The 12,419-nt window shown below is 47.1% G+C and overlaps 1 protein-coding gene across 3 annotated transcripts in view; it reads left to right on the forward strand.

Moving 5' to 3' along the window:
• Window positions 1-12,419, forward strand: part of fras1 (Fraser extracellular matrix complex subunit 1) — a 191,661-nt gene that overhangs the window by 115,570 nt on the left and 63,672 nt on the right. For all 3 annotated transcript variants that reach the window (XM_086205777.1, XM_086205778.1, XM_086205779.1), the window contains exons 21-27: window positions 148-294; window positions 391-537; window positions 3,001-3,141; window positions 3,260-3,400; window positions 3,479-3,619; window positions 6,089-6,377; window positions 9,623-9,707. In XM_086205777.1, the coding sequence (XP_086061903.1) occupies window positions 148-294; window positions 391-537; window positions 3,001-3,141; window positions 3,260-3,400; window positions 3,479-3,619; window positions 6,089-6,377; window positions 9,623-9,707 (1,091 nt within the window). The remainder of the gene's footprint in view (window positions 1-147; window positions 295-390; window positions 538-3,000; window positions 3,142-3,259; window positions 3,401-3,478; window positions 3,620-6,088; window positions 6,378-9,622; window positions 9,708-12,419) is intronic.

Raw genomic sequence — 12,419 nt, forward strand, 5'->3', positions numbered from 1 at the left:
GTTGTACTGCTACTGCATCAAAACAAATCACAAATACCTGAAAAACTGATGTCACCAAGAATTCCCATGGATATCTTTTGATTCGGTCGCTTCCTATCATCTTCGAACTACTGGAGTGAAATGACTTCCTGTTTTTTTTTTCCCCAGGGTGCCACGCGTCATGTGAAGCCTGCAGTGGGTCGGGGCCTCTGTCCTGCACTTCCTGCCCTGCCGTCCATGTTCTGCTGCCCTCGGGTCTCTGTGCTCCAAAGTGTCCCGTGGGTTACTATGACAACGGTCACAGGGTGTGTCAGGGTAAGAACCAGCTCTTTCTTCTTGTTTCTTTTGTCAGGCTTTGATGCCGCATCTTCTCATACTTCGCCTCCGTGGCGACTGCCTTGTGTCCTGCAGCGTGTGACAGTCAGTGTCTGACCTGCGACACGGCGGGTGTGTGCACGTCCTGCCGAGACCCGGCCAGGGTGCTGCTGTTCGGAGAGTGCCAGTATGACAGCTGCGCCCATCAGTACTACCTCGATGCCACCACCCGCGCCTGCAGAGGTATGCTGCCATCGCCATGACAACCCAAAGCCTTAGCACCAGGAGGGTGAAGGGAGTCAGTGGTTTGACGATGAAGCTGTGTCATGCACTCTTTATGATTCTCGTAAATTTCTCACACCCATATTGCACGTAGCGCCGCCTGCTACATGGAGGTTATAGGCTCCATCGATCAAGTAATAAACTGCAGGAGCAGATATGCAAATGCTGCTAACCCGCGATTACATCTTCTAATCCACAGAGAACTTGATAAACGTGTCTCCGAGTCTAAATGTCCAGTATGAATAACTTGTCCTTTCTTCATTCTGCACACAATAACTCGCCTCATATATTTTATTACCCTCTAACCAGCTCCGACCACATCCTGTCAGACACAATCGCTCTGCTTTTTAATGCCAGTTTTCAAATAGATGTGTAGAAACAGATCAGAGCCTCCGACTGGAGGACGCTGGCGGAGCTCGCGCTCCACCTCAGCCGCAGTCAATGGCAAAAAATGGACATTTTTGCTGTAAATTTAGAAAACTAAACATACAATTAAAAGCATTTTCTTTTTCTAGAATTATCTTGTTATTTAATTGTGTTTTGTGTTTATCCATTTAAAGAATGGGCTTCATCTGTTGAAAGAGAGCAGTCATCTAAAGCGGTTACTACTCCAAGAGGGTGGTGCTGCAAACATTTACTCTCAACTTTACAAATTTAGCGCTGCAGAGAAGACCTCTGCTAGTTTTACAATAATCACAGTGGAGAGGACATGGAGCTCCTCCGAACTGGAAGCAAACCCCGAGGCAACCGCTCGGCGAGATCAAATTCTCTAATGAACCACTTTGACGATGGTTAGCAGTGCAACGCTAACGTGAAGGAACTACACAACGGCCTCTGTAGTCTCCTTTAGCAACTGCCCTTTTCCAGACACATAAAACCTATAAAATTCTTAAGTTTAGTATTTACTGGCATATTGCAGGGGATAATGTTAAAATCTCACACCACACACCTCATTGCAGGCGCTTCTCCAAAAACCCACTGACTTGGAGATGCGCCGCTCCATAACCCCTAAACTTAACTAGAGCCCTTTTGAACTCTGTCTTTCACACCCAGCCTTTAAAGGCACATAATTGATTCATTAAAAAATGGACTATTTATTAAGAGCCTGGTCTTGACCTGCCGTTATGAAAAGTGCCTTGAGATAACTCTGTCATGAAACGGCCCCGGTGAGAAAATGGAATGGAGCTGTTTGATACGTTTGTCCTCCGTTTTCCGTCGTTCTCTTCTCACAGACCGAGACCAGTCGGGCTCAGTTTGATCCTGACTGTGCTGTCATGCGTGCTTGCTTACTTTAATTCACACAACCATTTCATGTGCGCCTTACCTCTCCACAGACGTCACCTCGGAGGCTTTCTTTTATCTGTGATTTGCTTCAGAGTAACGGGATTTTAGCAGGTACCGGGCCCCTGCGGAGCAACCACCTCTCCCTGTGTCTGTTATGGGATTAGTGGCTAACACAGATACACAGTTAGATTCCCTGTGAGGAGGTTCGCAGTGGCTCCCACACTGACAGGTGGTTGGAGGCATCCCTGTCGTGAGTGTGTTTATCCCAGCAGCCTCTATCTGGATACTGGTCCGAACCCTGGATGAACCCGCAGCATTAGAAAGCAGCTCCGCTACCTGATAACTCAAATGGCTTCAAGGGACCTCAGGGAGCTTCCAGTCAGACGTTCTCTCAAAGAAGCTCTTAGAAAACCATCAGCACTTCTACCTGCTAGCTCCATTTGTTTTGCTTTATCAGTACTCTTTACCTCCCTCCCTCCCTCGGACTCTCACTATAACCCACTTCAAGTTTCACAATCTTCTTTCTGCTCCGCCGCAGTTGCGTAAGAGTTGGCTTTTTCCATTACTTGCAGGGTAAAGACAACATGAGACTTGACTTTGAGCGAGTAAATGTTTCACAGCAGGACACTGATGGAGGTTTGCTCCTCTCAGGGCCAACATGGATTCAGCTGCAGTTGCTGTGATTGGAAAATTACAGTTGGCCATATTGTGGTTTCACTCATGTGAATTGTTCATCCCTAATTTGAAGAGCTGGACAAACGTTTGTTTGTGGGTTCCTGTAAATGTATCATCATTACAAGAAGCTGCAAACACCAAAGGACAACTGGAAATGAGGGCTCTGACTGTGGGGACCATCTCATCTCTGGTTGGTGAAGCTGTAACCTCTGGACCGTGAAATGCAAATCTTGAAGCTAAAACCGTTTTATTTGTTCCAATTTCAAGATAAATTCTGTGAAATAATCAAATGAATCAGACTCGACCGTCCACATTAATGGAGAACAGCAGAACGAACAGATGTGCAGATGAAAACTACACAACTGCTGTTGCTTCGCCCTGCTGAAGAAAGTTCATTCATTTCTTGTCTCGCCCTTCTGTTCTGCTCCCACCTCGTCTCCACACCCACCCACCCCCACTTCTAAGAGTGTGACTGGAGCTGCAATGCCTGTAAAGGTCCTCTGCCCACCGACTGCCTGCAGTGCATGGAGGGCTACGTGCTGCAGGACGGGGTGTGCAGCCCCTGGTGCACCCCGGGGTCCTACCAGGAGGGAGACAGATGCCTCGGTCAGTTCGTTCAAACATGGAACGTGATGAGAGAGTTTCTTCAGATATATGTTTGGGTTGTAATGCTGTGTGTGTGTGTGTGTGTGTGTGTGTGTGTGTGTGTGTGTCCCTCTGCCAGGCTGTGATGAACACTGTGTGGAGTGTAGGGGGCCGGGGCAGTGCCAGCAGTGCCAGCCCCCCTACGCCACCCTGCAGGGCCACTGCGTGCTGGAATGTGGCAGGAACTACTTCCTGGAAGCCTCCTCCCAAGCTTGCACACGTAAGCGTTAACACTTTTGGATGTTGGTGTTGTCATGTATTTTACGTAGAGGAGGACACTAACACACGACTTCATCAGCTTGCTCCACCGACTGCGTGCTGTGTGTCGGCGTCGGACTCTGCACAGCCTGTCGAGACCAGACCTACCTCATGGAAGGGTACTGCACCCCTGACTGTGGACACGGATACTTGGCTGACGAGAAGACCAGGACCTGCCACGGTAACTAAGAACATTTTTCCTGATAAAAGCGCACGTTGGTGACGAGTCGTTCAAGGACCGCTGGGGGAAAATGTAGCGTTTTTACATGTTTAGGATCAATCATTTGTCCTGCAGTTTTTCTTAGAGAAAACTTTCCCTCTAAGCTTTCAAAAAAATGTATTTTTTTTGTCAGTGTTGGTAATATTTAAATATAATAATCCTCATTACACAGTTTGTGCTCTGATTCGTTTTTAGTCATCAAGGGTGAGTTTGAATCTCTTATAACAGCAACGAAATCTAAAGAGAACCTCACTGAGGAACGGTGGTTGAGCCAAACAGCAAATAAGGACTTTCATAGCTGGAAGCCACAAGTTTTACATTTTATTCTTTTGATTTGTGCTTAGAATAACAAAACATTTGAACTGAAATTCTCAGCTTTAAAACAGCACATCAAACGGCATCTTGTAGGCGACTGTTGGAGAAGCTTGTAAAAGACTACATGACACAAAAACAGTTTCTGTAGTGAAACTTTACAGGAGTAAATTTCTGCATTTATCACACAACAAGAGTTGTTTAATCTTTTCAACTGTCAGACATTTGGAGGAACACACTGCTAACTGTCTGACATGATGAGTTTTCTGGGAGAGCGGCAAGAGTCGGGTAATTAGACGAGACTTGTACTTTCATTTTTGTCTTTTATGTTCACACGGTTGTTGTCAGCCAGAGACGCCTGAGAGCTTCAGGAGGAGACGCTGGTTGTCGGATGAATTATGACGTGTGACAAAGCACAATTCTAATAGAGAATGTATATTATCATGTGCCCTTTGTGAAAAATGCCGTCTACTTTGGAAATAATGAACATTTTTAAGCCTCCAGGCTTCAGCTAATTCGCAAGTAAATCAAGTGAAACAACCTAAAAAGAAATTGCTTTGTTTCTTTGATATTTCCTTTTTACTTTTGTTTCAGCCAAAAAGAAAGCAGGAGAAAGGATGGAGACGAGTGTCTCCAGACACGTTGTCACTTGTGAGTTTAATCACAGAGTTTCAGAGAGCCTTTCTGGCATCAACAGAGGAGCTATAATGAGGTCACAACATGACCTCTCAACAGTGGTAATCTTTAAAAAGTCAGGTCCAATTAGAAGTCACATCTGAAATGTCACAGCAAGAACCGCATGTCTGCCTGCACCTGCTTTTTCTTTCATGTCATAACCTCTGAGAGCGGCCGGACCTCGTCCCTCTCATCACGCCGTACTTCCTCAAAAGTCACTTTTTTATCATCCTGAACAAAGAGACGGCTCACAAATGTTCAAATCAGCAACAGTGAGCAGCAGTAAATAATATCTAACCTCTATGATGCACACAATAAAACAGAGGTTGCAAGTCAATAATACGGCACATCAGATGTTGTGAAAATGGACTAAAAGCGCGAGCCTCCGTGTCAAACAGGCCTCGCCCCTGATCGACACTCTCCTCCAGCCGTCCCCCTGGTTGATATCAAATCAGCTTTGCAGTTTTAGCGTCAACCTGCAGACGGACAGACGGACAGATGCCTCCTGGGTATTGAGGGTTTGTTCTCCTCTGTCGTGTGAACGTTTCTAAGCCCCCATGACAGGCGTGGCCCAGGCGTCGCCATTCCTAGGGATGGCGAGGTCTCACTAACACCCCGAGGAAACTAGTCGTCTTCCGTTTGAGCTCAGTGTCCTGCGTCATGGATCATGTTGCTAAAAAAAAACCTGTCTTTCCATTGCGACAGACGAGCAAAAATGAGAAATCCTTCCTTCATCTGTTCTTTTCCACTTTTTGAACGTGTTTCCTGGGAGGTTAAAATGTCGGGACCTGTTGTCCGCGCACAGCCGCTGGGATGATGATCAACGTGTGTGAGCAGATGCGTTCGCAGCTCACGATAAAAGGTGGCATTTAGATAGAATAGAAATGTGTTCTTACGCCTGTGTATTAGGGAGGTGGATGCAGTCTTTCTGAATAAGAGTGGATGCATTGGTGTTGAAATGAAGTCATGAATGAAGACATGAAACGAAGAGGACGGGGGGACAGAAACTCCGAGCCATCACGGTGGTGCACGGCCATTCCTTGTGTTGTTAAGGTGGCGCTGCATGTGGGTGGGAACCTGACTCCTGCTGTGGGAGGCCACTGTGTGTTTATCAGTCATCACGTCTCTCTAGACGTGTCTGCTGTCATGAGAATGTCTGAACCGTCCATGTTGGTTGGTGTTGTTTCTTTCTCTCTTGCCTCTTCGTTTGTCCTCTCCTCTAATTTTCTTTCTTGTGTTTCAGCCTTGTCTCCTTGTAGCTGTGATTATATTTGATGGCCTTTATTTGCTTTCTTGTTTATTTCCTCACAGGAAACTTTGGAGAATGTAATTTTGTTTGTGATTCATCTCAGTTTAAAAATATCAACTTTTTTTGATAAAAGCCCCAAAGATAATTCAGTATTGTTTTTCCTTTCACTGCCCCCCCCCCCTTCCTCATTTTAGTTAACACCAACCCCCCCACGCTCCAGGTCAACGGTTCCTTGCTGGTTCCCCTCGGGGGTCTCACCCCGCTGCCCCCCACGCTGCTGCTAGTGAAGGACCCTGACAGTCCTGTTGAGAGGTTCATCTTCCAGCTGGTCCAGGCTCCCAGTAACGGGCGTCTGGTCCTGTTCAGAGGGGAGGTGGTGAGACCAGAGAAGGGGGGCCAGGAGCTGACGGGGGACGACACCTTCACCTGGGTGGAGCTCAGAACTGGACGGGTCCAGTTCAGACATCAGAAAGATAAAGCCAGGTCAGTGGGTCTGATGTGGTCCCGTTGATTTAGCCTGGTGAGTCTCATTGACATTAGAAATATGTTTTTTAAGAGAAATGCAAAGTTTCAGTCAGAGACACAAACAGAGACCCGAGATGATGACCAAGCACTGAAATCTGCAATGACAGATTTGCGATGAAAGAACTGAGTCATTTTCCTGCCAGACAAGATAACAACATCAGCGCCCCATGAAACCTGCCTTTAAAAAGAAGTGGCATCAAGTTTTTCAGTTCTGTTTTTCCTATAATAAATGTAACTTTTATAAAAGCAGCTAGTGCCCTTTTTATGTTCAGCTCTTAAAATCAATCTCACATTCTAGATGTCTTCCAGTAAGTGACGAGCATCACCTTTAAACTAGTTGACACTGAACGCGTCGTCTCCATGAGCAGGCTGAAGTTTCATTTTTTTGTAGCCTTGTTATTGATGCGGCGTCCTGCAGTTCACTGTCATTAACCTCCACATCCGCAGATGCATCTTGGTTGATGCGGTCACATTTGCATACATATTTGTTCTGCTTTTACACCGCACCTGACCCGTGACACTGAGAGTGCATCTCGGTGTCAAAGACGAAGGCCTGCCCTTCCCCTGTGAGGGGCTCTGCAGCCACAGTCAGTCGCCATCTTCACATTAGACACTCCAGTTAATCCTGAGTCAGATGGTCAAAATGGCAGCAGGCCAGCGAATTAGTCAAGCATGCTCCACTGCCCAGCTCTGAGCCATTAGATTAATTGAGACAATAAAAAGAAAAGCCTTAAATAGGATTTAATCTGCACGTTACTGCCATATTTTTCCAATTACGTGGAGTGGTCGCAACGGAGGCAGGGGCAAACCAACAGAGAAAAACATGTTCAGAAGAAACACGAGAGCTTTTGATGAAAGGGACTAAAAAAAGTTGAAAGGCGATGGTTTGTTATGAACTTGCGATGGTGTGAAAAAACACACGTTTGTATCCTGTAAGTAATTTGAACTCAGAATCACTGTTTTTATTAATGTAATGTCCAATACTACAGCAACAACCAGGTGATGTTGTCCAGTCTGTCACAGTTCTCAGGAATTCCACAAATTTAGGCTCTGACATTCACCTGGACTCAAGGATGAATGGGTCAAAGGTCCAGGTTGAACCCTTTTGGGCATGGATCAAGAATTCCACACAAATGCCTGACATTATGCAAGCATGAAGTGATGTTTCGTATCCAACTTCATCACAATGTTCCACTAAAACACTTTTCTGGCAGTTGTTCAGGGACATCTTATTCACACCTCAAGAGAAACCTTGTGCGTTCCATTTACCGATGTACCGAAGTGACTCTGCAGCCTGAAACACACAGCGGCACAAACGGAGCTGGAGGTTCTGAGGAGTTTCTGTCGTGATAAAAGTGTGGAAGACACTGTTGTCATGTGACGAGGGAGGAAAGAGAACCGGGGGGACCAGGGGGGTGTCTGAAGGAGGAAGCCGTCCCCTAAAAGGCGGAGAGGAAGAGTTACACGTTTATTCACTGAATAGTTTTGTCAGTTTCACAGGAGTATAAACCTGAAATGACACCAATGTACAACAAAGTGTTAGTTTTAACCTCGTGCATCTGTTAACACACACACACACACACACACACACACACACACACACACGCAACTCTTGGTACTGACATTTGGCACCTGTGTATGAACAAATTTCTTGTCTTGTCTGATTGTCTGATGATTGCAAGCTACTTGGGGCCTGTTTGAGGTGGTGATTCTGGGGTTGCCCTGGAAACCACAGTCCCTGTGTTACTTTAATAAGCAGCCAACACATTTTTAATGAGTCATGATTATTCCAGCCGTAGGAAATGCTGTAAAGCTGTGACAAATCTCGTTTTTGTTGCCAGGAAGTGTAATTTAAAAAGAGTTTATCATTGTTGAATGAGCCTCTGAGTTAAAGGAGAGATAACTTTCAAAGAACAACAGTTGCAGCAGCGAGCTTCTTAAAGAGACTTTCTTTAAGACCGCAGATGGCGGTGAAGCTGCAGAGGAGACGGTGGTGTTAGCAGACATTAACCAGGCGGTGGTGACTCATGCCGGGATCAGACTTCATCATCCTGCTGTCTTTTTCCCTTTTCGTTCATAGTGCTTGAAATTCATGCTGTGTTTTGGGTAGTGATCTGGTAAAATCCTGGTATGAAGTCCCGTGTGACCTTTGCGGTCGTCCCAAGATGTTACAGCTCTCTTGTCCTTCCGCCTGACAGTAGCAACAGCCGCGTCCTCATTTGTCTTCGCATTGGTCGCCATCAAGCAAGACTGGCACACTCGACCTTTCGCTGTGGTGCATTCAAGACACCTCGTGGCTGTTCTTGGATCATGATAGGCTATAACAGGACAAAGACACCCATTCATCTGTCTCCGTATTCAAGATCTGGCCTGACGGAGGAAACGCGTCTACAACATGTTTGTGTCAGAATCCGTCTGAATTAGCGATTCTGATCTCCGTCGAGAACAGAAGGGCGTGTTTTGGCTTCTCCGTGCGTCCGCTGCAGGGATGTACAGCATCGCACACTTCATTCCTTGTACTGAATGTGATAAATGTTGCAGGCTTTTGCTCCAGCCAGAAATCACGACACTGTTTACAGAGGTGTCGGTAGATATTATCAGCAGGATTTATAGAGAATGGGGTTCATTTAGAGAGGGACTATTAACAGCACTGTGCCTGTGAGATAGAGCATGCTCTAATTTGTCTGAAGGTAATATTTTAAGGTTAAATAACAGTGAAGTAACATTGTCACTGAATAAACAAATCACTCAGTCATTGCTGGCTGCGTCTCAACTCCAGCTGCCCGAGGGAGTTGTGGGTAAAATGCCTCGTCTTTGACGATGCTGAGGCAGCAAGGTAAGAGGAGAAATTGCTTGTTGGGATAAGGATGATGTGTGAGTGTGAGCGAGTGGGCTGGTGTGTGTGTGTGTGTGTGTGTGTGTGTGTGTGTGTGTGTGTGTGTGTGTGTGTGTGTGTGTGTGTGTGTGAGAGATGGGGTGTCCTCTTGACGACATCGTGGTGATTAGATCTAATAACTGCACACTCTCAGGACTTATTTGTCAGAAGCCACGGGGTGATCTAAAGGCTGCCTCTCTGCCGCGGTCCATCAAATCGGGTCTGGGGAAAAAGAGTGAATGACCTTTAACCTCTCTCGTCACAGCGTCTTTTTATTGGCTATTTTCAAATGATTCATCAATGTTTTTTTCTCTTTTTTTCACGGCAGGAGTGGCGAGTTTGTGCTGCGTGTCGCCGACCCCCAGCTGTTTTCTCAGCCAGAGACGGTTCAAGTCCAAGTCGTGTCAATGCAGGTATGATGTCATAACCCAGTAATGTACCTTATATAATCTGGTACCTCTAATGAGCTGTTTGTCTCTCTAAAGAGATCCCGGTGATGTGGATCAGTGAGTTGATGTCTAGCTCATTCCTGGCGTACAGCTCCATGTCATCATGTAGAGGAGGGGCCTGATGGTTGCTCCACTTCAGGACCGGCGTCCGTAGCCACTCGTGGTGATGATCTGGCTGGGTTGCCTCCAGAGTTGTTTTCCAGAGCCCCACTGAGCTCTTGATGAAGGCTCTTAGCATCCTGTTGATGTTGGACGTTTCCCAGCACTCCAGTATCCATGTGTGGAACTGGGTCCTGCAGTCCATCCAGGCGGTGCACAGGCTGGTCTGCCTGGTCCTGCAGTCCTGAGTGACTGCTCTACCCACCCGTATCTGGTTGGCTGTCCTGGTATTTCTCCCAATTCCTCTCTGGGCCCCTGCTCATGTATGACCAAGGCTCTATGTTCTGAGGAAGGTGGATGATGTTGTCCTTTGATAAAGATAAATGTATATTTAGGAGTTTCTACTAGCCGGAGCTGTTTATATCAGCCATTAGCACACAAAAGCATTGTGTAGCAGGTCCAATATGAATCTGCATGACATGGAGAGAAAGAGGGTTTCAGCAGCCCTCCTGGTGGAAGTAAATGCTGCAAAAAGGAAACTGTTGATTGAAATCCCTGTCAGGCGCCGCCAGCAGGCACCTCCGCCTGTAATAGCCTCAGGAATGAAAGATAGTGGCTGCAGATAGCGTCTGACTGGAGCGGCTCAGTTCTGCTGATGACATTTCTACCGCGGTGGTCGCTCACACTCATGGTATGTACCAGTATTTTTGGCCTACAATTTTACCCTAATCATCTTAAAGTGGCAATCTTGAAGTTTCTCAGACGACTGGTGAAATTCACCAGCGCTGCTGGGTTTCTGCCCTCAGCCCTCACGGCTGAAACGTCTTCTGACTTGGCTGGGTGAAAATGGTTTATGAGGTCACTGATTCATACTTGAGTGCAGCTTTGTCTGCTGAGCGTATCCATGGCGATTGGCAACGTAACGATCTAAAAAAAAAAAAAGCCCATTAGAAATCTGTGTTGTCACTGCTTGACACGTAGCAACCAGAAGGAGACGAGCGCTGCAGGCAGCGGCCATTGTTAGGAACCATGAAGCTTACAGCCATGTGTCAGAGGAAGAAATCCACTCAGGAACGACTTCCACTCATTCCGTCCTTCGTCTAAATACCATCCGGTGTGAGCACAGCAGAAAAAACAAACAAAATCCCCCGAAGCAGCACAAACCTCAAGAGCCTCGCGGGTGATGACAGTTCTGGCCCTGGCATGACTTCCCACGCCCGCACCTGTAAGAGTGGGATCAAGGGTGATCTTCGTACCTGAGTGGGCCTCTGTTTGTCTTGATTTGCCTGGAGGTGGAGATCTCACCGCTCACCTTCAGTGGGATCGCATGTCTACGCATGATTTAAAAGCAACACACAGTCAACCACCACCAACTCACTCCAAGCCTTTTGTTCTCAAACAGCAGCGGTGACAACAGAGGATTTAGGTGTGCGCCCAGGGGCCCAGCTGCCTGTCTCTGGGAGATAATTCCTCTGACGTCACAAAACATGTCACCGACGACCTGTAACACAACCTCACACTCCCTGTCTTTTAGGTTAAACTCTGTGTAAACCAGTTCCACCTTGGGTTCCCCGCCACCGCTGGTCACCCCTCAGTCCCCCGACATGTTCCCCTTCTGTCTGGAACTAGCTTGTTCCACGCTGCCATCATGGCAGACAACTGGAACTCAGCCAGCACAAGACAAGGGCAAAGACTTGGACCCGAGCCCTGCGTTCCGAGCTCCCTGCTTGACAACTGGGTTTGATTTAGGGCCGAGGTAAAATGGCGTCCCTGTGAGGACAGCCCATGCATCTCTGCCTCCATCGCTGCCAAGCTGCCTCGCTAACAAATGTTATGGCAGCGACGCGTATTAAAATGAAATGCATCTCTTCTGGCCTCTGACCTTCACTTGTTGTCTTTTTGTTGTTCAAGGTGTCTCTCTCTCTCTCTCTCTCTCTCTCTCTCTCTCTCTCTCTCTCTATCTATCTCACACACACACACACACACACACACAAAAGAGGAAAATGCACCTCTGTCCTAATGAGGATTCGTGCCAGAAGTGATTTTGGTCTTACAAAACTACAAACACTGTGAAGAGCCTACAGATGTTTTAACAAACATCCAGTAAAATGTTGAATCAAGTTTTAATTTTGGCCGGCCCGGTGGAGCAGTGGTCCTCCCTGTGGCCCCCAGCAAGAAGGTTGTGGGTGGAGCCCCGGCTGCAGCACGGGGTCTTTCTGGGTGAATCTCCATGTTCTCCCTGTTCCTGCTGGGTTCTCTCTGGTACTCCAGCTTCCTCCACAGTCCAAAGACATCAAGAGGGACCAGGTTAATCCAGACTCTAAATTGACTGTAGGCGTGGCTGGGAGAGCCAATGGTTGTCTGTCTCTATGTGTTGGCCCTGCCATGGACTGGTGACCTGTCCAGGGGGAAGGCTGCTGGGATAGGCTCCACCCCCACCACCCTCAACAGGAGAAGAGGGAGAACATGGAGGGATGGAAGTTTTAATTTGAATTCTTTTGTCTTTTAATGGAAATAATCATTCCAACACTGACTGTGGAATGGGAGACCGCTGGTTTCCATCTCTGGTTTTTAAGA

The sequence above is a fragment of the Aulostomus chinensis genome, chromosome 6 (assembly GCF_037954235.1).
Source record: "Aulostomus chinensis isolate RoL2024-O1b breed Wild chromosome 6, RoL_Achi_v1.0, whole genome shotgun sequence".
Lineage (NCBI taxonomy): Eukaryota > Metazoa > Chordata > Actinopteri > Syngnathiformes > Aulostomidae > Aulostomus > Aulostomus chinensis.